Below are 22,570 nucleotides of genomic sequence, written 5' to 3' on the forward strand. Positions count from 1 at the left end.
AGCATGGGATTTTGTGGAGGAAAAGAGCCCACGAGGGAATTCACAAAAACACACAAAACTCTGCCCTGCATGACAAATTCAGCAGTCCAGCACTGGGAGGCTGGTGTTACATGGTCTTGTTTTAAACACCAGAGAGAACAATCATCACTCTGCTCATTGTCCATGGACCTGTATTTCACAGAACATGTGCTGGTGAATCCATGCGGGTTGTCCTGCCTAAGGCTGAGCTAATTCAGGTCACTTATAACCTACCAGAAGAAATGAATCAGAGCTTCTTTTAAGCAGATATTTATATATCCTTGTCTACTGAGCAAAGTCATCCCCAGTACTAGTGCACACAGCCAAATCTCATTTGATAAAACTCCAAGAAGAGTTTTTTCAGTCAGTTCATGTTAAGGTGGGACAAGAATCAGTCTATAGTAGAGCAAACCTAAGACCTGAGAGGCCAGTATCAAGCACCACGGGGCTGCAAATCACAATTTCCTGCCAGAGCCTGAGACCAGGAACCCCGATTTTCAACACACAGTCACTCTACTACAAATAATTGTGTAGGTAGAAAAAGGTGCTCCATGTTTCCTCCTGTTCAAGCTATCCTTTCCTTGTTGCAATTTATCACATTAACTCTCATCCTCCCCACCAGAAACACAGAAGAAATTTTTTTTTTCCCTCCTTTTCACATGAACTGTTCCTGCATTTCAAAATGTCTGCTTCACCTCTCCTCTTCACTAGGCACCTCCAGCTCTTTCAGCTTTTCAGTGGGGTCATGTTTGCTGATTGCTCTTAGAGCTTTCCTATGGATTCTCCCAATGGTCTCCACATTTGTACTCCATCCATCTCCACAAGTAAAGGATGATTACTAGTTGCAGTTTATTAGAACCACCTTAGATAACAAGTCTATCACTCAAACGTACAGTGAGTCCCTGATCACAACACTATAAGCCAAGGTTACAGTTAGGAACTGCTGCTCCCAGAGAAACAAAGTCAGTGTAGGGCAAATGTGAAACTAAGCCTTTGTTTTGCAATGTAACACATTTACCCTCATTTCCTTCTTTTACAAGCACAGTGTAATCAAGTGTCCCACATCCTGCCTGAAACACAGGGATGTGCTGGTCATCCTCCTTCTACAGTTGGCAAAGATGCTCACAGAAACTGTGTTAATTTTCTGAGACCATAAAGACAGACTACAGCAATACCTGTACAGTATAACCAGTACTGTACAGTATAACCAGTACAGGTTTCTGCTGGCACAACTCCAGATGGTTGTGTGTGAATCCAAAGGGATTCTTGTCCTTCTCACTGCCAGGGCACATGAGAATGCTAAAAATCACAAACTAAGGTGTGCTGCCAGTCTGAATGTATTTGTCAGCTCTCAATCCTATACTTACCTCTCAATCAACACGATCTCCTTAATTTATCAGCAGTGCATGACAAAAAGATTCAATCCTGACACCTCTGCTGATCTGGGCTGGCACCCCTCTCTGAGATACACCGCCCTGTTTCATCTGTTGATGTGTTTTCTCTAATTAAGGTTCATGAGATTTGCAATCTGAGGCTCTTTTCAAGCCGGAATCTTTGCTTTCAAAAGCAGATCCCATCAGTCACCTTTGCTTCCCTTTCAGTACACCTTTCCACACTTCCGACATGATCGGAGCCATCAATTTCAAAATTCATGTATTTCAGAAGTCTTTTCCTTTTTTCCCATTTCTTGTGCTCAGACTCACTCCGTATCCTGTCTAGACAGCACAAATTGAGTTTGTCCTGTGATGTGCATCAGGGTTCTGATTTGACTTACAAACCTGTGCATTAGTGTTGCTTCTCCCTGTGCTAGAGTGCCTAGCAATCATTCAAATAGTTGAGATTACAGCCCTGAGGATCATCTCTGGGGCTGATTCCACATACTTTAAAATAAACTTAGTTAAACCTGTGCAAACCCCTATATAAACTCATTGGTTTCAATTTTGACCTCACCAGGAACACATTCAGCTTTACCTGAAGTCCTTAATAAATAGTTGAATCAATGTACAAGTAAAATAAAATCAAATGAAGAGTTTCCACTCAGGGGTCAAATACTAGTTTTCTATATGCAATTTAGAACTTGCATGTGCAGAGTAAAGGCTTAAATGGTTCTTGGGTAACAGTTTAAGCTGAAATAGCTCAAAGATAAATTTAGAGAGAAAAAATGAGTGGAGGAGAAAGGGCATATACAAGGCTGGAATTTATTTCTCCCTCCTGGAATAAATTTAATTTGCATTTTGGAAGTATTTTTCACTTCCAAGTGATTCTTTATTTACCTCTGAGTCTGCTGTAGGTGGTTGTTTAACTGCTGTTATGCTGAAATCTAAACCAAATACATCCCGAGATTTTTTTTTTAAACCACGTCCTTCTGAGGGAGCCTGAGAGAGCTTCTTCTGGGGCAGATACTCTCTCAGCCACTTCTGAAAAGGACACCTGGTTACAAGATTTAAAAACAACAGCGTGTAAAAGTATAGATGGGAGGGAGGCATGAGAGACTGGACAGGGAGCAGGAGTCCCCCTGCAGCTGAAGCTCCAACAGATTGTGCCGTGTATCCAGAACATGCAGAATCACTCCAGAGATAGCACTGCTGACCTGTTTGGAGCCTGCCATTGTGACTGAACAATTTAACAAATTAGTCGTGTAGTTTTCTTATGGCTTTTTGCAATGACAGAGGTACACAGCAATTAAAATCTTAGGCACTAATTGCTTTTTGTCTGCCCTCTTCCTCTCATGGTTCTTGGCAAAAGATGGCAAAGAGGCGGTATCTGTCAGCTATTCCCACAGTCTGAGACAGACTTCCCGCGTTTTAGCTTGACGAAAAAAACAGGGCAGATGGATCACCACAAAGTGACAACCTGTACTTTATGTCAACGCTGACTAACACATTTGGAAGATGACAGAGTGAAACCTTTCCCACGTCATGATGACAGGCAGAACGCGCGGAGCTAAGGCAGCCGCCGCTGCTCCGCCAGCGAGCCCTGCGCTCCTCAAGGGCCAAGCTCCTGGTGCAGATGCAACTCTTCCGTACCTCTGTCAAGAGATCTGGGTCACTTATAAAAATGTAACTTTCTTGTAGTGAGATTCATTCTCTTGGCTGTGAAGAATGTATTAGTTATACTATTATTGTAGGCTGGGATTACTTGTGTTGTTTTCAGCGCTTACCTTCCACCTCTTATTAATTTCTCAAAGCATTTCTAACATGTTTTCAGTGCTTTTTTCAGATTGAAATTTCAACACTGTGCAATACTAGGAAATAGCTAAAATCAAATTCACTGCAGTTGTTTCAAGGCTTCCTCATTCTCTCAGCTTCTCAGAAGCCTTCTTGTATTTACAGAATAGATTTATAAATGTGTAAATCTTAACTCTCCTCACACTTATATATGAACGAGCAGGTATTAAATAAGCTGATTGCTGCACTGAACTCCAAAATGAGCAAAGATGTGCTCGGATCTCTTTCACAATCTAGGAACATTGATGAGCCTCTCTATCCCCCAATACCACCAAAAATTCTTAAGCCAAAATGAAATAGAAAGACCTAAAGCCATCAACAGACCAACCTGGTGAACCAACATAAACTAAAGGGTAGAAAAATATCTGGTTTTTTCTCAGAAACTGGAAGAAAAACATATGCTACAATAGTTTCAAATGAGATGTCACTACTGGTACCTGTTTTTACTCAAGAGATGCTTCTACTACACTATCATACCAGGCAACAGCATAAACCCATCAAACAGATGGGCAGACAAAGCTTTGGATATTCGTTAAGTTTAAGGATTTAAAATGTTTTCACATGCTGGGTGAAGAAAATCTATATGCTTTTCAGACAAAATTGGAACAGACTCATTTTAGAGAGAACTTCAAGACACGCAGCTCTGCAAAAGAGCAAAGAGGAGAAGGCAAACGCTGAAGGGCTTTGTTATGCCCCTCCTTAGACAGGTACTCCTTTCAGATTATGGGAATGGACTCATTTATCCTAGTTTATGTCTGTAGGTACCTGAGAGTAAACAAAGTGCTGTATATAATGCATGAAATACCTATTACTTTTAAAAATCTGGCATCATATGAACCTAGGAACAGAGCTTGGGCAAAGGCTTCTTTCACCTGTAGGAAGGAGCATCCACATAACCAAAGGCCAGTCAACTGCACCTCCGTCCCAGCAAGGTTATGGAGCAAATCCTCCTGCAAGCTACTTCCACCACATGAAGCAGGTGACTGGGAACAGTCAGCTAGGATTTACCAAGGGTAAATTTTTCCTGACTAAACCAATCATCTGCTACAAAATGCTGAATGGCTTCATAATTTAGAGGAGGGCACTGCCTTCTCAGCAGGTGTGTGGCTGATAACAAATTGTCTGGAGTGGTTGAAACACTGGAGACTGCTATTCAGAAGGACTTATCTAGGCTAGAAAAATGGGCTGATGGGCACCTCATGAAGTTCTGCCAAGTCCTGCCACTGGGACAGGGTAATTCCTGGTAATAATACAGGCGGGGGACTGGCTATCTAGAAAACAGCTCTGTAGAAAAAAAACCCCGGGAGTCCCAATGCACAACAAGATGAACAGGATTTGGCAGTGTTCTCCTGCAGGAAGGCCAACAGCACCCTCAGCTGTATCAGCAAGTGTGTAGCCAGCAGATTGAAGGGATTTTTCCTCCTCAGTATTTGTAAGACCACATTTGAAGTACTCTGCCCAATTTTGGGCTCTCCAGTACAAGAACAGCATTGACCTACATAAATAAATCCAGTGGAGGACTACCAAGATGATCAGGGGCTGGAGCACATGATGCATGAGAGAAGAAAAGGCAAAAGAGATACCTTACTGTCTGCAACTACCTACAGGAAGAGTGCAGAGAAGACTGAGTCACTCTTCTGAGAGGTGTCCACTGGTAAGAGTAGGCAACAGATGCAAGTTAAGAGCACGGGAAATTCTTTCTGAATATGAGAGGAAGAGAACTTTTATCATGATGGTGGACAACGACTGGAATAGAAGCCAGAAGAGGCTGCTGGATCTCTATCCTTAGAGATACACAGAAATGGACTGGACAAGGTCCAGAGCAACCTGCCCTAATAGACCTCTGGAGGTCCCTTCCAACCTACCTGCTTTTGTGATCCTAAGACTTCCTCCTGTTCTTTAATATACTCCAAGTCTGGAAGCCCAGCTTAGCTTTAAATTTAAGAAACTTAATTTACATCCAAGATGGAAATTTAGCTTTCCTTTTCCCCCTCTTATTTTCTTGATTGTACCATACAAGAAAACAGGGAATTAAAGTCTATCACAGGACGATTTATTGGGATCGTCCTGACTATATTGCTTATAGCTTAACAATGGTGGAAATCAGAGGATCACCTCAGTAAGTACCACTTCCTCAGTGGTAAGCAGTTAATACAGAAAAGGGATTGGCATGGACTGTGGCAGAGGACAGAAAGTTGAAGACCATAATGAAGAAACCTACAGCACAGAATAAATCACTAGATACAAAACCAATGTCATAAATAACAAAAACCTGCTGCAATATCAGCTCTTCTAGAGATTTTGCAGTTCTGGTTATGGTAAGTAATAGGTCATGGGACAGCAAACATCATTTGATAAAGATGAGATTTTTCCACTTGACTTTCACTGGAAAATACTGCCTGGAACAGGGAGGTTAATTTTTTAACAGTGACATTCAAACACATGCCGTTATCACTGCAAAGGTCAGTATATGAGACAATCTATAACTTACTTACAGCTGAAATAATAGTAAACATTCTTTCCTTTAAAATAATTTTAATATATAGGTTGCAAATTTTAAAAAGTACTCAGTGTGTCATAGAGGATTAGGCACAGTTTAAAGAGCAAGTACTGCCAAATCCAATGAATGTGTCTCAAAAGATCATATACTGAAATCTAACAACAGATGACAAAAATCAAGGGACCAACTATTTGCTGCTTTCTGGCACTGTATTGTTTATTCAAAAATACCATAATAGTACTTTGGGGATCTTAATCTGACTTCCTGCATAAAACAGCCTACGAGACTTCCTTGAAGTAGTACTGAAATGGAGCCTTTCTTTTAGGAAAACTTTCTTTTTAGAAAATATCAAATCCTGGTTTAGAAGTAGTGAAGAATCTACCAAAAATCTCTGGTAAAATGCTTCAATGAATCATTACCCTCACTATTTACCATTTGTAAACTTTTATTTCCTTTTCTGAGTATTTCTAGTTTCAACTTTAAGCCACTGGATCTTGCTTTACCTTTTACCAATAGATTAAAAACCCTCTGTTCCCCAGGTAAGCCAGTGAAGAATTAATTTCCTTAAACTTCCCTCAGAAAGACTATGCTTCACAGCTGGTCACTGTGTTTCCCAATCTTCAGTCATTTTCAGATTCTTTCTCTGAATAACCTCCTTGATTTGTGAACACAAGATAGTGAGGTATTATCCTGGAAGATCTACCTAATAAACATGGGTGTAATGTATTTCTGTTACTAAATGATCCTACACTGTGTCAGCTTCTGGAGCCAAGAATATCACCAGCACTTCCAGCCATTTTACATCACAGGGAGCTTGTCTCAGCTACCCACAATGACTAAAGTTTTTAAGTCACCATTTCCAGGAATACTGTAAGGGAAACTATTAAGCAGAGACCGCACACCCTGTTCTTAGATGTGCTGCTTTACACACATACTGAAATACATATTGTTTGTGCCCACCTTAAGAAGAAATTCAAATCACTCTGAGCAGACTGTTATTTTAATCAATACTTGGCAAAACTCTGGAAAACTAGAAAATGTTAGGGGAAAGCTGTGATTTTCTGTTTTCATTCAAGGTCACTGACAAAAGTTTATAGCAATGCAATGACAAGAACCAGCCTACAAAGGATGTTTTTAGCCTCTAAAGGTTGTTCCTCATTCAAAGCCATATTTCGTATCTTACAGTTATTCAACTTTATACCCATTTAGTGTGAGTCATGTTAATACTGTACTGTTCTGATTTCTTACTGGTGAGTGAGCTACAGAAATACATTCCTTGTCTATCATCCACATAAGCCTGCATTTTGCTTTCTCTGGGAGAATTTTTTAAAAGCATGTAATAAACATCCCTCAGAAAGGATATGAATGCAGACTTGACAAACGGAAATCAAGCTGTGCAACAAGGTTAACTGCAGATTCTCTGATAACCAGGTTTTTATAAATACTAACATTTTCAAGATGTCTCTCTCCAGCTTACTGAGCACAAACTTGTAAAGGTCACTGGTATGAAGATCCTTAATTTTTAAAAAATATTTTCTAAAGGGCATGCAAGTCTGAACGCTACATATTATTTATAAACATAAAAAGTATCAGTCTTCACTTTGTACTGTGAAATGCTACATTTTATCTCTCCTAGCAGAACATGATACCCTAACAACTACACTCACCACATCTGAAGGCAGATCTTGTTAGTGGCCTCATTGCAGGAATTCAGAGTTTTGTTCACATAATAACATGTTTCTTTTGCCTGAAGATACCTCAATGTGTGTAACTGATCTCTGCACAGGGAGACTGTGGCAGACTCATCCACAGCAGGATGAGTAAGTCCTTTTAATCTTTCTTAGCTGCCCACAAACCACGTCACTGTAATCCATGTGAAAAACTCCAGAACTGTGCCTCAAAGTAAGCCAGAGAAGGTTACCAACACATTAACCTCCCTTTTTGCTTATTAAAAGAAAAATTAAGAGCTTTGAAAGTCAGAAATTTTTATTGCTCTTGGCTTTGAAAGGCCTAATTGTGAGACTAAAATGTTTTACAGGCCAAGTCTTAGAGATTTCTCTTCGAATCAGGAAAGACAGACTGCTCAGCTCACCAGTACCTGCAGTCACTGGGGAGATGATGGTAATTCTCCTGGAGGGGAGTGATCACAGACAGCTTAACTATCCCACGCACTGACCTTCTTCAAGCATTGCAAGAAAGGAGAATTTTATTCCTATGACACCTTGTTCTCTGTGAGGCCGTTTCCAAACATCACTCCGGATTCTGTAGGCCTGTGTCCACAAATGGATGTGCACCCCTCCAAGGCCTGGAGCTTCTCTGTCATTCCCTGCAAAACACTCCTCTGCTGCAGCACAAACCATGACTGCTGTGTGCTTCCCTGCTCTGCTGGGAAGCAACTGTGCAAGATGGAGCATTTTCCCTCTTTGCTGCCTGCTGACTTTTTATGCTGTTCCAACCTTTTTCAGAAAGCCAAGGATATTTTGAGTTCAATAGGAAAACTCAAGGCCAATAAAAAAAAAATCTGTTTAAATTATTTTTTAAAATCCTCTGATAGCCCTGTACAAAGGAAATCCAGCAGCTCAGGAAGCTTTGGCAGTGTTACCCTGGCGGCATGGAATCAGATGTGGTATTCCTCTGGCTGCCTTAGAAAATTGGAACCCCCAACTGTGAAGATCATCTAAGAGTAAAGATGGAGAATAGCTCTGTGTGCTCTGTAAAATATATATGTACATATATTATAGCATCAAGATGAAGATACAAAGAGCTACGGATTGCAATTGTGCAGTTCAAAAAGCACGTCATGACATTCATTTTGGAGACCTCCTGAAAACATAAAATAGAAGTCCCTGGTTTATTTTTGAAGTACCAACCTGTTCCACTTTAGTTTCCTCTCTTCTACCTACTAAGCCATTTTCCCACCCTTCACGCCACAGCAAGGCACTGCCAACAATTTCGAGACACCTGGGCAGGGAACTAGAACAGGTCCACTGCCAGACTCATTTCCAGTTTTTGTTCTACCTGTTTCCCCAAATTGCAGAAAACACAATACTGTCTCCGAGCACCTACAGCACCTGATACATGACTGCTGCCCATCCTCAAGAGCTGTTTCTACATCCTTACCGGAACTCACCCTGCACCACTGTTACTAATGCCACCCTCTCCAGGTAAAAACCTCAAGATTCTGCAGTCCCATGTGATTTGCCACGTTCCACGTTGCCTGTAGCAGGGCAGCAGGGGCAAATACCATTCCCATGTGACAGCTTATTTCTGCTACTGCCATGTGTGCATCTGAAAAGTCCAAATCACTGTCTGGATCATTCTGAAAAGCTTCTCAGGGCTGGCTTACTCTTATTTCAGAGAATAAGACTGGAATGGCAGCAGCCAGTCTCCTTCAGCATGAGTTAAAGAAATCTCTTCTGCAAAGCACCGTAAAAATCATTACTGAATCAATAGGTAAATCAGCACCAAGCCTTCTTATTTTGGACTCTGGAGGCTATACCCACTCAATGCTAAATGTCCAAAAGAAGAAAGAGTTAAGGGAATTCATCACATGATGATAAGTATGAAAGTTAACCTAGCTATAGTGTTGTTAAGCCAAGCTGTAATGCAGCATTTCTAAGATCATATAACATAATACAGAATAATACAAGAACATCTGCTATACAATCCATCCACTAGAAAAATTAAAAAGAACCCAAACAACAGAACCACTCTATCAAAAGCCAAGATAGATTGTTCTGCTGCACAGTAACAGAGGTCACCACCACTTCACACACAAGCAGAATCCTTCAAGTGTTGAGACAGCATTGTACTCTCAGTCATCTACTTTGTTTCAACTGAAATGTGAATAATTTTGTTCACAGATCTGTATAAGAAAGGAAATTTCAAGTTCAGAGTGTCCTGGGAATGACGTGGTATTAGAAATGCATTGCCACTGTTAAAAGTCTCTGCCGAAAGCTCATAGAAACTTCAGGAAAACAATTCTGGGAAATGATCCAGTTATCCCTCCAGAACACAGAAAATCATGTAAAACTTACTTAAAACACCAAAAGTCTCTGAGATATTGCCGCTAATAAGTCTTTTAAGAAAATTTACTATCACGTGTTTCAATAGCGCTTCAATATCACTTCCCATTTCTAAAAAATTAAGTCTCCAGATGCCATAACTTTAAAATACAATACATACAACTTAGAGATAGACACCTGCCTGGGATTACAGACAGTCCAAGAAAAGAGCTCTGAAATATGAAATTTAGCAGGGAATAAGTCAGATAATAATGCTGTTTTACAGCACTGCCAGGACAGTTTTGCTCTTGAAAGCAATAAGCAATTGTTTCATGAAGAAACAATGACCAAGGAAGCCTTAAGTGTCAGTTGATAACGTTGGTAGGAACAGAACAGGATCTACATTCCTGAGGGCAACTGCACCTTTAAAAAGTTGGAGATTCAGTTTCAATAATTTCTTGTGAAAATGAATCAGCTTTGTAAAGCATAAAATAGGCTACCATGAAATACTTTGGTCAAATAAATTTTAAAAATGTGGCCCCACAATCACTGTTAATGTAAGAGCAGCGTGTAAATGGTATTTTCCCCTTCCTCACATGCTGAGTTGTATGTCTTGACTTTGCAAAAAACCTAAAATACAGTGCAGCAGTCAAGGATGTGAGCACCTCTGTCATACCAGTTCTGGCAAAAACAGTAAATCTGCACTTGATTCTAATTCATGAAACATTCACCTCTCTAAGGTATAACCTTAATCTCTGCAGTTCTCCATACAGCACACAAACATTCAAGTACTTCTTCCCTGCAGATCAGCTAACGCACTCTAAACCTACTATTAAAACAGCTGAAATATTTTAATATAGCTTAAGGTAAAATCTATTAAAATGAACAAATACAGCCAACATACACGTTCTAAATCCACATATTGGAAATACACATATTGGTACTGGCTTCAAGAAACCTACTTTATTGTGCATTCTGGGAATGAAGTGATCCGAGACCACTGAAACATGAACTGAAATGCGTAGTGAAACCAGGCAAACCCTCAGCACTTCAACCTGAAACACCAGGTTACCCCAGAGATGGTACCTGTGAGTACATTCCGAAAAAAAATTTGATATTTTATCACACAATCACTCATGGTAATTAGCCCAAATGAAACATATTATCATGTTCACCACCATCTTTTTTTTTAGTATTTTCTCATTTCAGGTGTTTTCTTGGTCCTTGGTGGTCTACTGCCTTTTTATGTTCACATAAAGAACCTACGTTTTTTAATTTATGCATCTTATTAATGCAAATAGGTTCAAAAAGCCATTTCTGAGCCCCCCTAAGATCTCTATTATTATTTTACAGTCATGCCTTTATAAGCAAACACTTTACACTTGACCAAAAAGAGAAATGCTATTCTGTATAATTACAGAATTTATAAGCTTTTACGTACACGGGCATTATTACAGCAAAACAATTAAAACCTTGTCTAGTTTTGAATTCTGCTTCAACAACATCACACAGCCAACCACACAAACACTGGTCCACACAGTGAATTCATTCCTAATCTCTGTCAGATAATGACTGACTCATAAATTACGAGTGTGTTATGGTATTTCTTTAAACTAAGCAAATTTTTAAATGTGTCAACACTGACTAATTTTTAAAGATTGTTGCCCACAATATTTCAGCTGCTTAACCACTGGTGGGAAGGAGCTATTACTATTTAACTAGAAGTTAATGTCCTTGTCAAAAACATGTCTGTAGTCTGACAGGAAAAATGGGTCAAAAAAAGGTGGAGCATAAAAGGAAAAAACATGAGCTGAATGTTTTACCTCACTGTCTGGGCTGGGCTGGATAACTTCCCAGGTCTGAGAGTCCACATCGTAGCAGTGAAGCTCATTAGGCAGCGTGTTATCTGCAGCACCACCAAACACGTAGAGATGCCGATCAAACGCCACCATGGTGTGGCCGTATCTTCGCTGTGGAGGAGGAGGGGAGCCTCGAAGCAAGTGCTCAGTAGGAATCCGTGTCCAACTGAGACATTAAACATGAAACAGTATGAACAGCAGCTCTATTACAGTGCTTACTGATCCTGCATGAGAACAGACAACAACTAATCCTGCAGATTTCTCAGCTCTGTATTGCTAAATTTCTAACTGAAAATGTGATAAATGCAACGTGGTTCCATAACCCAGATGTATTTATGTAATCCTCAGCAGCACAAAGATCACAACTTGGGAAGGAGTAAGTCATTATCACATATTTTAACAGCTAACCCTTCTAAGTGAAGGGCACTGTTCTCGTACCATACCCCATTTGGATAAGGCACTGCTGATCCACTACCATAGCAGGATCTCAGCCAAGGTCTGGAGCCCGTCAGCTGTTGTTTCAGTTGTGGTTCCACTTCAGCCAGTAACCAATAACCAGGCTGGCAGAACAGACCAGTGTGTCTGTATTCCACTTTTTGGCTTTTTTTATCCCATCAGAGGGGCCACATTTTCAGAGCAATGGTTGACACTGAGCAAGTCACACCAAATGTCTCAAACTAAATCCTCAAGGTTTTTTAAAATACTATACATTTTATATTTCCCAGTGATTTCACTATGAACTGGGTTTTCATAGGACCTCTGTCTGGTTTTAATCAGTTAGTTATTCAAATAACAACTTTTAGGAAGGCAATATTTGGCATCCCATGCTGAATACACTAAGATTCATACTTACTGTTTGTACTGAATCTACTAAACTTTCCGCTTGTCTGCTGAAAAAGACCTATCTGATGCACATTGCAAACGACAAAGTCTCATTAAAACAGTCAATATTTTATCTTATCTACCCTTCCTTGTCATGAGATGCAGTGTTCTTCCTCAATACCCTTAAGTACGTGCATTTCTCAACTGAAGTAGTCAAGGATTATGTGGATTTTGCAGGACTTAACTGTCTACACTTACATCTTTTCTTTGAATTCAAACTGGAAGAGATTGTTGGTAATCTTTGCTCCACTCTGGCCAGAGAAAACAAACATCTTGTCTTTGCAAACAGCCACAGGAAAATTACAACACGAAGGCGGAATTTCACCACTTTGTTCAATCTGAAAGATAACGAAGTTCAAAATTAAAAACGTATTACTGTAGTGCGCAACTACGCGCGTGGAGCATGCTGCAACCCATCAGCAGGCAGACAGACTGACCACATGGCAGCAATGTGTGCAGACAACCAAGTCCTCATAAATCTGGCTACAGGTAATCAACTAATGCTGTGCTTACATGTCTGCACAGACTAGTTTTACCATGGATAAAAAGGATGAGAGGACACATTTCTAAAGCCCCTGATACCGTGAGGATCAGGACTCTGATCTTGCTAGCCAGGCAGCACAGCTCCCAGTCTGTGGCAGTGGCTGAAGTGGGAAGTGCAGTCCCTCTCTACAGGGGCACATCAAAGTCACTATGGGCAGTCTTTGCCCAGCTCACAGATTCACAACCAAAAAAAAAATAAAATCACACTTTCATAGACACTCGGTTTTCCAAATACACAAACAATGTGATTTTTTTGCTGAACTGTTTCTTTTTGTCTGTGTGACAAAGACATTCTGAAGAGAGCAGTGCAGCCCAGCATAGGAAATTTTAAATAATTGTATATGAAAACCAAAAAAAAATTCTGTTAGTTGAAATTAAAGTTTCTTACCTCTTCCCAGCATGTTAGCTCTCTATCCTGTAGGCCAACTGTCCACATATCATTTAACCTATAACACAAAAAATGGTTGACTTGAAATAGTTTATTTTCAGTAATTTTTAGCTCACAGTTGAAAGGACAGAGATCCTATTTTATCAGCATTCCTTCTCCTGCACAGGAAGAACCTCCTACTTCCACTAGTAGACAGAAACCTATTAAAATCTTTTTGTCCTATACCTAAGTTTTATACCACCACCTCAGCTTGCTTTAGCATCTTTCTGATTACAAGTATACTATAGTTACCAGTTATACACAGCAACTCTGCCTGGAGCTTAAGGATTTGAGCTCTTTAATCTTCAGGACTTTTACAGAAATATTCCTTAATACCCTGCCTTCTTCTACCTATCGCTGCTAACCCCTGAGACCGACCACAGTAATTACTTACGTTGCTGAATCCTACCTTACATAAAGGAGGACGAAGCGGGTAACCTGACACATTGCTGACTACTACATATCTGACTATGCTTTTCCCAGTACAAGTTACTCACAGTAACTACAGATGTTTCCTTTGTTCAAATCTGCCTGGAGGCTCATGTTCCACAAAAAAACATTTTTTTAATGTGATTAGACATATTTAACATAAATTAGACAGCTCCTCTCACCCAATTCCTCCTTCCAGCTACTCAAGGTCCTTGGGGAACTCCCTACGCTGGAACTGAGCAATTCCACAGGGTTATGCATCTTTCTCCAATTCCTCCCTCAGAAATAAATAAAAGATTCCATCTGTTTTTCCAATTAACAGCAGCTCTCCCAGAGACTTTGAGGAGCTGGTAACTTTGCTGAAGATTCTCCTCAGAAGAGGAGGCAACCCAGCACATTGAGGCAGCTCCTAATTTGTTACAGTCTCTATGTGCTCTCATGATGCAAATGTTGTGCATCAACATTAAATACTTCTCAAGTTCATCAAGACAGAAAAAAAAATGCATTCAGAATTGATTCTTCCCTGATAGACTAACAGCAAATGCAAAGAGCTGCCATCTGGGACAAAGCACCAGACACGTCCTAACTTCTCAGTACCACTCATTTCCAGTCTTTTCCCATCCAAAATCTCATCTCCCTTCAACCTAAATAGTATCATATCATTTTCAGAGCAAAAGCTGAAATGTTGTTCCTAGTTCTGTCATGTGACTTCACAGAAAATCCACACTTTGTTCTATAAGTCTTCAGGGACATCAAAAGGCTCGTGGCAGGTATCTTCTAAGAAATGCTCATTTGCCATATTTCAAAGATCCTTTAGCAACTTTACAACCAAGGTGGCTGACAAGTTATACTCTTGAGTCACCAGACTTTTAGGTTTTAAAAACATACTTATTTGAACATGAACTGGTAGATTGCAAAAATGTAATGCTCAGCAACAGGCTGGGTTTTGCAAAGCTCATTATGTGTTTAAATCACTTGGTAAATGAAAATGTCTCTGCAGAGGTGAAAAGTAAGGGAGTGGGATTTTACAAAAGCACCCAAGGAGAGAGCAATCCCACCACATACCGTGCATTGCCATCGTATCCCGCAAAGATCCACAGCTTGTCACTATACACTGTTGCACCATGAGCTGACCTCGCAACTGGCAATCTGCAAGTCAGAAAATTAAGAAAAAGATGTCTTAAATCACCTGCAGAGGTGCTGTAAGAAGGATCCACATTACAACTAAAATGGACATGTAAGAAGAATTAAGTCCCCTGCACAAAATGGCCACAAGCCAAGAAACTGCTTCTGTCATACACCCTTAAAACACAAAGCAAGCCTCTGGAGGGGACGGTTTAGAATTTCACACTCTGCTTCCTTCATTAGAGAAAAATTACCTGAATGCATACAGAAAAAAACAGAGAAAAAAAATCCCAACTAATTCCTTGTCGGGCCTCAAATACTCTTATTTTATGGAAAGTAGCAAAGTAGTGGGACAATTCATAGCACTATCATTATGGCAGACTGGCAATCTCCCTGTGCTATAAAAATCCCACACGTACCTTCACACGCTAAGAAGGTGGAACACACAAACAAGACCTGGGACAGAGCTCAAAATGCTTATTTGGGACTGCTTAGCAGGGCTTTCCTGAGATGCAGTGCCCACAATAAAAGATCAAACCTGTGATTTCTCTTCCCCAGTCTTTGTTGTTTTTACTAAATCAGCCAAGTGTTGAACAAAACTGTGATGCCACAAGGCCAGGAGATGTAACAGTAGCTTGTTTGAGGTCATTTGTGCAGTATGCACTCTTGTAACTGGGGGAAAGACAAGCACGTTTGAGTTCATAAAATATGAATACAAATTGCTCTCCAAAACGTCCAAAGTTGTACAATAATCAGAAAGAGAAACTACTAATGTGGTTTATATTTAAAAACATATGCTCATCAGGCGAGCAACAGTAACTTAAGAATAGATTGTGCATTCCTCACCCCTTTCTACAAAAGTCAATATTAAATGTTCCCTTCCCTCTCCCCACTAAAATCAGCATTTCAGAAACTTCAGAAACTGTGGTAAAGACACAGCAGGTCCCATACACGGGGGTGGTAAAACATTACATGGATGGGTCAAAACTCAGTGTCACAGGTAACATCCTGAAATGTGCACAAAAGTCAGCTCGAAGTAGCAATGAGTTACTGGTTTTGATTTTGCCTTGGAAAGATGAAACTCAGGAACCTGTACTCAACAGATCCAAATATATATATCAACTCTGCTTCTAAATTTCTGTGAATACACATCACCCTAAGGTGCTTCAAGCAAGTGTGTGCATTTCAGAGGACTCTAAGATAAAGTCCAACTTTAATCAGAAAAGAATGTGTAGATTTAACTACAAATCAGCTTCAAATTTTGTTTTATTAAACTAAACTGAAACTATGAGGGATCAACAAATTTCATGCTATCCTTGAAAAAGAAACAATTCAAGAGAAAAAATCTCCTCTGCTCCCATCCCTTCTGTCACAGAATGTGAACAATGGATTTTTGTCAGATTTCCAGTATAGTACACTCTAGAATGGAGGCCCTGAAAAATAACTCCTTCTGAACAAAGATAGTTTTCAGAAAACTTTAATCAAGAAAGTGGAGCGGAAATTGTCCTTCAGCCTTAATATTAATATTGTACCTAATTCTAGCTGTGCCCTTTTAACTATTTGCTGAGTTACCCTCAAGTCCCCTTGAAGAGTGGGGCAACAAGGCCAGCTCCTTACCTTCCTTCAGTCTTCCACTCTGTCCACTGTCCAGTTGCAAACTTATATTCAAAGAGATCATTTTTATTCTTCAGGTTGGAATTGGAATAAATGTCTCCAGTATAGCCACCTGGGCAACAACAATTCCATTAGACTCAAATGCAACAGAGCATACACGCTTCTACCCATTAGATTAGAAAAACCCTTAAGTTTAGATGGCACAAAGAGAAGGTATTTGACTAATGGACTACTATAGGTAGGAGACTTCTCCTCCACTCCTACCCCTAAAGAAACACTACAGTAATGAGTTTCAAGTGTTCTTTACTTCAGACAAAACAGCAAAAATATTTCCAACCTAAAGTTGAAATCACAGTCAGCCATGAAAAATACTGGATTTGCTACTGAATAAGATATTTTGACACTTCCTAAAAATATCTCATTCTTTTTTCAAAGTAACACTACCAGCACATTCATCATTCCAAGCCCGCACAACCGAAATCTGCTGCTGTCTTACCAAACACAAACATGCTGCTCCCATAGACCACAGCAGAGTGGTGATACCGTGGTGCTGGTGGGGTCCCCGTGGTAAAAGCCCTGCACAACATTTAGAACAGCAGCAATCAAACACCCTTGTCATGCTTCAGCTATTGTGCAGATTCACAAAAAGAAACAATTGTTAAAAGCTATTCTGCTTTCACTAGTTTTGGTTTCTTAATTATACTAAGAGTTTATGACAGGCTTAGTGCTATAAGCATAAATGGCTGCAAACGTGAAGCTGCTGGAATCTGTTTGCAGATAGCAAGCAGGGCACAGGTAAGGCCACTGGGACTAAACGCTCCAGAGCAAAGGAGCCAAGCAAAGACATCTGTGAGGCTCCCTTGGCACCTTTCCAGCCCTGAGGGGCTGCAGCAGCCCAGGCCCTCTGCCCCAGCACCCTTCCAGCTCTCTCACAGGGTGTGTGACAGTGGCACCCCCCGGTTCTGTCCATCGCTGCGCCCAGCGCCCCCCGGCAGGCAGGAGCCCCGGCGGCAGCACCGGGGCTGCCTCGGAGAAGAGTCGGAAGCCAGGCGGGTTTATACGCTAAAAGTTTATTTGTTAGTACAAAAAACCCCAAACCACGAACAATACTCGTGAATACGCATAAAGTCTCGTTCCAGTCAGGTCTGCGCTATCAGCGACTCCGGTGAGTCTGTGGCTGCCGGAGCCTCGGGCAATTCCAGCAAGTAACGCCCGGTGTGCGAAACGGGATGGGTTCCTCCCCGCAGAGGAGCTGCGAGCAGCACATGCCCAGCGCTGGGCAGGAGCCTGCAGCGCACCCTTCGGTTTTAACTTCAACAGGGAGTTTGTATTTCTTAACACGGCGTTAGTAACTGTTATGACTATTAGTTTAGTTTCTTCTCGACAGCAGACGACAGGTAAGAGGGGTGCTCTGCACCTCGAAACCAGCCCTTGGACAGACCTCTGTAAGAGCCCAGCATTTTTCATCCTGAGCAAATCACCCTGTTACCGGTCAGATTTGTTTCAGCAAAACTGACACCCCTCCAGCAAACAGTTTTTTTGTTTAAAGATACATCATGGAGCATTTAGAATTTTGTTAGGAAGGGCAGCGGGAAAGCAGAAAGGCAAAGGAGTTACATCAGTGCAGCAACCAGGAGGACCACACAAAAGTTCTTCAAACCATCTCCCCTTTGTGCACTGTTGCTCTCACAGCCTATTTAAGTGTCTTTCTAGGGGAAGCCTGAGTCACAGTGTTTCTTGTCAAAAAATATCCTTCACACCACGAGTTTCCTCACAACAGAGTGTGCTGCACAACCTCACTGCTGCTGTGCCCACTGTGCCCAGGCAGGGACAGGACATCTCTGGGCTGGTCCCCACCTCCAGCTCCTGTGCAGCAGCACTGTGCCCCGCCAGCTCAGGCTGCACCCGGGCTGACACGACAGGAGTGCAGAGCACCAGTCCCCAAAAGCCACTTATCCACCGATCTTTCCCTTGTCACAAGCTACAGCCCTGGAAAACACAGATACACCTGCAAATCAAAGCAGTTTCTAATCAACACACTGACGAGCTCCAACAGGAACTCTAAAAGACACCAGTCCATCTACTCTTTGGACCTTGCTATTGCAAAGAAATCCTTGGATTTCTCACAGTTCAGGATGAGGAACAGTATCAGCAGTACCAGGTCGGTGTCATTTTTTATGATCTTGTTTAAACCCACCATCCAACTTAACTAAAGCAAGCACCACTAAGGCACCCAGCAGCCAACTCCCACCAGAAATCATGTGAACCTCAGCAGCACCTCTCCACGAGCTCTGGCTACCCAGACCTGCACACACTCCATTTACTACTGACACCCTAACACACACCTAGATGCTTCCAGACGTTTGGTATTCACTTACCTCCAAGAATGGATGACTGGTTTTGAGCCTTGCTGCCAATGTATGGGGCAAAATAAGATGGTCCTACCTCTTCCCAGGGCTGAGACCGGTCACTCTGAGGACACTCACTTGATCCTTTCTGTACAGCTATCAGGATACACCATCTGCTTCTAGTTGGGTTTTCTCAAGAGACTACACCATTACACTTGTTGGCCCTTTTCAGTGAAAGCTACAAGAGACAAATGCCTCAAAACAAAATTCCTCAGGAAAAAAAAAAAGTCTAGGTAGAAAGCAGAACCACAGTGTTCCCACTGAAGGGAAGGCCATGGCACCAAGTTTAATTATAAATTCTTATACACCAGAGAATCCACCGAAAAGAAAGATACTGTGACACAATTGTGTGGAAATTTTTGATCAGAGCTTATTAGACAGACACACACATGCTCACACACACAAAAAGTCAGGCTTCAAATTCTGCTTCTCACAGAGCTATTCAGACAAAACCATTGAGAACTCCAGGATGGTTCATATTAGTCTGCAGCGAATGGTGGGAATTGCCCCCTAGTTCTGCCTGTTCCCAAGTACAACGTGAGGGGTGGGGGTGGGAGAAGGGAGCAACGTCTGTTTTAGAATTCAGGGTTATTTTACCATTTTCCCCACACACGCTAAACAAATTGTGCCATCTTTGTCTGTTAAAAAGTTAATTTATTATCCTCTCCTGGTAAAACAGTGAAAAGCTATACTCTGTTAGACCAGTAAGATACAGAATTACTCCAGCTCTTTGGAGGTTTTTAGATACAACTTCGAAGCATTTTATTCCACAAAGGAACAGCAAGTACCTTTCTTAAGAAAGGAAACTCTATAATGGGTCAGCCTTTTCTTTTAAGCAGAAGAAGATGTATCCATTACAGGACTCCCTTTCTGTCCAGATGACTCCTATGAAATACCCTAACATCCTCCGGGCAGCATATACAGAAATATTCCTAAGGAGAAACATGTCTTAGAAAAGTTACTTCAGGAAACAAGTGCAAGTTCCTTTTAAATCTGTTTTATAAGAAGGATACCAATGTACATTTTAATAGTTTTATTTTCATTTTCCCCCAAGGGGGAACGAAAGGCAGAGAGGTGTTGTGAGATACATCACGCTGTTCTTACGGGTAAGTCAATTTGCAAATGTTATTTTACCACTCTATAAAAATACACACAGGAGTGTGAAGAAAGCAAAGTAGTTCAGAGTGGCTGTCATGGAGCAAATATGTTAAATACAATCAGTTTTTTTCCCCGAAAAATTGTGGCTCCTTGTGTTCCATAAAACCGAAGTCTTTAGTAGCCACATGCCACAGGAACCAAAATTTAAGTGGTAGCTTCCTTTGAGCATGTGCACACAAAAGCATTAGTAAAGAGCTGCTCCCATTGGACTGGACAGCAGATGTGAGCAACAAAGCCCCATCCACAACAAGGAAAGAAGATATGCATTCAGTTTTTTTGTCTCAGTTTTCCATCCAAACTCCTGAAAACAGGTTCCATATCATTCAGGCATCTCTGATAAAAGAGTCTATAGTTCTATAAAAAGAAGTCACGCCGTAAGATCAAGATATTTACCCTGTATGTCATGCGAGCGTGAAGAGGAACAACCTTCCAATTTCTCAAGATACATCCAAGCAATCTGTAAGTGACCCAATTCCTTTCTCTGTCCAACTGTGCTGTGGGAAACTCAGTTAAGTGCCTCTTCGCAGGTAGAGACAGTTTTGCTTTTAAAAATATTAAGGACACATTTTTTTTTTATCTTTAAGAACTTCCTGGAAAGTTACTGTGGAAAATGAAAGCGCTCCCATGGTGAGAACAATGTGCAAAGCTCTACAGACTTCTGTCCTTGCTGCTTTCTTGGTATTCCTTCCCTTAGCAGATTCGTGTTAAGATGAGGCTCAATACATTGCAATGAGGCCATCATCCACCTGTAACAAGCAGGTAGACACTGGAAAATGTTTTATGTTTAATCATAAAACGTGGAATAAACCAAAAAAAAAAAAAAGATTCAGATATGATTGGTATGGTCTCTTGAGTAGGTTTATATACCAATGGCCTGTAACACTCGCTTTTCATTCTCATTGAGATGGTCTGAAAACATTGCATAGCAGGGCTGCTGTGCAAACTGACAGAGGAAGTCAGTGAGATAGGCCTGAAAGGAAGACAGAAAGACCCAGTTAGCATCACATCACTGGAAATTCTGTTTCTTTCATGTATCAAAAGATAAACCTCAACATGCACCAAGCAAGATAAAGGGATTGCAGGGAACAGACAAGCGATGCAGAAGGAAGGTGGCAGCAGAGGGGAAGGACTAAGAAATGGCTGCCAGGTGGTGGCAAAAAGCAGGAGCAAACATACAGGGACTGACTGGATGGAAGCATCTCCAAGGGGAGCATGGAATTCTGTCAGGTTCAGACTCCAATCTACTTCTGACTTCAGCAAACAGCTGTGAAGCTCATAGGTAGAAAATTCTCAACTCCCTCTGTTCAAAAAGTTTTGTTCATTCACTTTTCCACATTATAGATATTGATCCAATAAGGAAAAACTCCAGGCACTCTTGGGACACTCAACACTTTCCAAAGTAATTTCAATGAACTGAGTACCTTTGGGACAACAATCAATAACTGGTGTTTCCAGTGGTTTACAGTTTTGTTAAAGTACAACATGAAAAAAATTAAGTTTATAAAGAATGATAGGAATCTGATTTTTAAAAAATCTCATTCTAGAGCATCACCTGGAGATCTATTTGGTAAAGAGGGTCCTTTAATGCATCTGGATCATCCTCTTCATCATCTTCAAAGTAATCCTCATCTGTCAGAAGCAAATCAGCAGGTTTTAACATCAAACAGAGCAAAATATCTGAGGAAGTATTCTATTAGACTACTGTCGAAATCCAAGGATCCAAAAATAAATAGTTTCAGCACTGCTGGGTAAAAAAAAAAAAAAAAAGTATCCAAAATATTCGCTCCTTAAGTTCACATGATTAGAAAACAACAAACCCAAGACAAGACAGGTAATAGTGGGAGTCTCACACAGGCAAGACCAGCATACATGGGATACTGGACAAGCAGGTTTGTTAGTTATGGTACTATTATCTTATGCCTTAATCTTATGTCAGGGTGACACATTTCCAAATCCGTACTAAAGTAAGTAGTTTCCCTTATTGTATTTGCCTGTAAGGTTCGCCCTTCTAAGACTATATGCAAACAGGAGAGCAGAGGAAAGACAGGACACATCCACTCCATCTTCTTTATGCAGCAATTATTTCCCAAGGTCAATCCCCAAACCAGCTCATCCACTTCTACAACACTGTCATTCCAAGGTCACATCTACATCTCTGAGCATCAATTTGCTCTTTAGAAGAAATACCTGCATGAACCTCACAGCTATGTGAAGCCTACACAGCATGTGAACTCTCAAGTGAAAAATGCAGTTATTCAATCACCGTGTTACTCAAAGACATGTCCCTCTCTTGCAGAAAAATATCCTTATTCAAAATGCCAGTGTAGTATTTCCTTCCCCTTGCCTGCAGCCTCTGTTGAGCTGCTGCCAAGGAAA

At 40.9% G+C, this 22,570-nt stretch overlaps 2 protein-coding genes across 2 annotated transcripts in view; both read right to left on the minus strand.

Moving 5' to 3' along the window:
- Positions 1-17,233, minus strand: part of LZTR1 (leucine zipper like transcription regulator 1) — a 33,657-nt gene extending 16,424 nt beyond the window's left edge. The window contains exons 1-6 of the mRNA XM_026864504.1: positions 17,125-17,233; positions 16,632-16,740; positions 14,955-15,038; positions 13,422-13,479; positions 12,689-12,828; positions 11,573-11,774 (exon numbers count right to left, since the gene is read on the minus strand). Of these exons, the coding sequence (XP_026720305.1) occupies positions 11,573-11,774; positions 12,689-12,828; positions 13,422-13,479; positions 14,955-15,038; positions 16,632-16,740; positions 17,125-17,215 (684 nt within the window). The 5' untranslated portion in view covers positions 17,216-17,233. The remainder of the gene's footprint in view (positions 1-11,572; positions 11,775-12,688; positions 12,829-13,421; positions 13,480-14,954; positions 15,039-16,631; positions 16,741-17,124) is intronic.
- Positions 17,234-20,265: 3,032 nt separating this feature from the next.
- IPO9 (importin 9) overlaps positions 20,266-22,570 on the minus strand; it is a 34,224-nt gene continuing 31,919 nt past the window's right edge. Inside the window, exons 23-24 of the mRNA XM_026864461.1 lie at positions 21,747-21,823; positions 20,266-21,164 (exon numbers count right to left, since the gene is read on the minus strand). Coding sequence (XP_026720262.1) covers positions 21,054-21,164; positions 21,747-21,823 — 188 coding nt within the window. The 3' untranslated portion in view covers positions 20,266-21,053. The remainder of the gene's footprint in view (positions 21,165-21,746; positions 21,824-22,570) is intronic.

Source organism: Athene cunicularia (assembly GCF_003259725.1).
Source record: "Athene cunicularia isolate RWA chromosome 26 unlocalized genomic scaffold, athCun1 chr26_part2, whole genome shotgun sequence".
Lineage (NCBI taxonomy): Eukaryota > Metazoa > Chordata > Aves > Strigiformes > Strigidae > Athene > Athene cunicularia.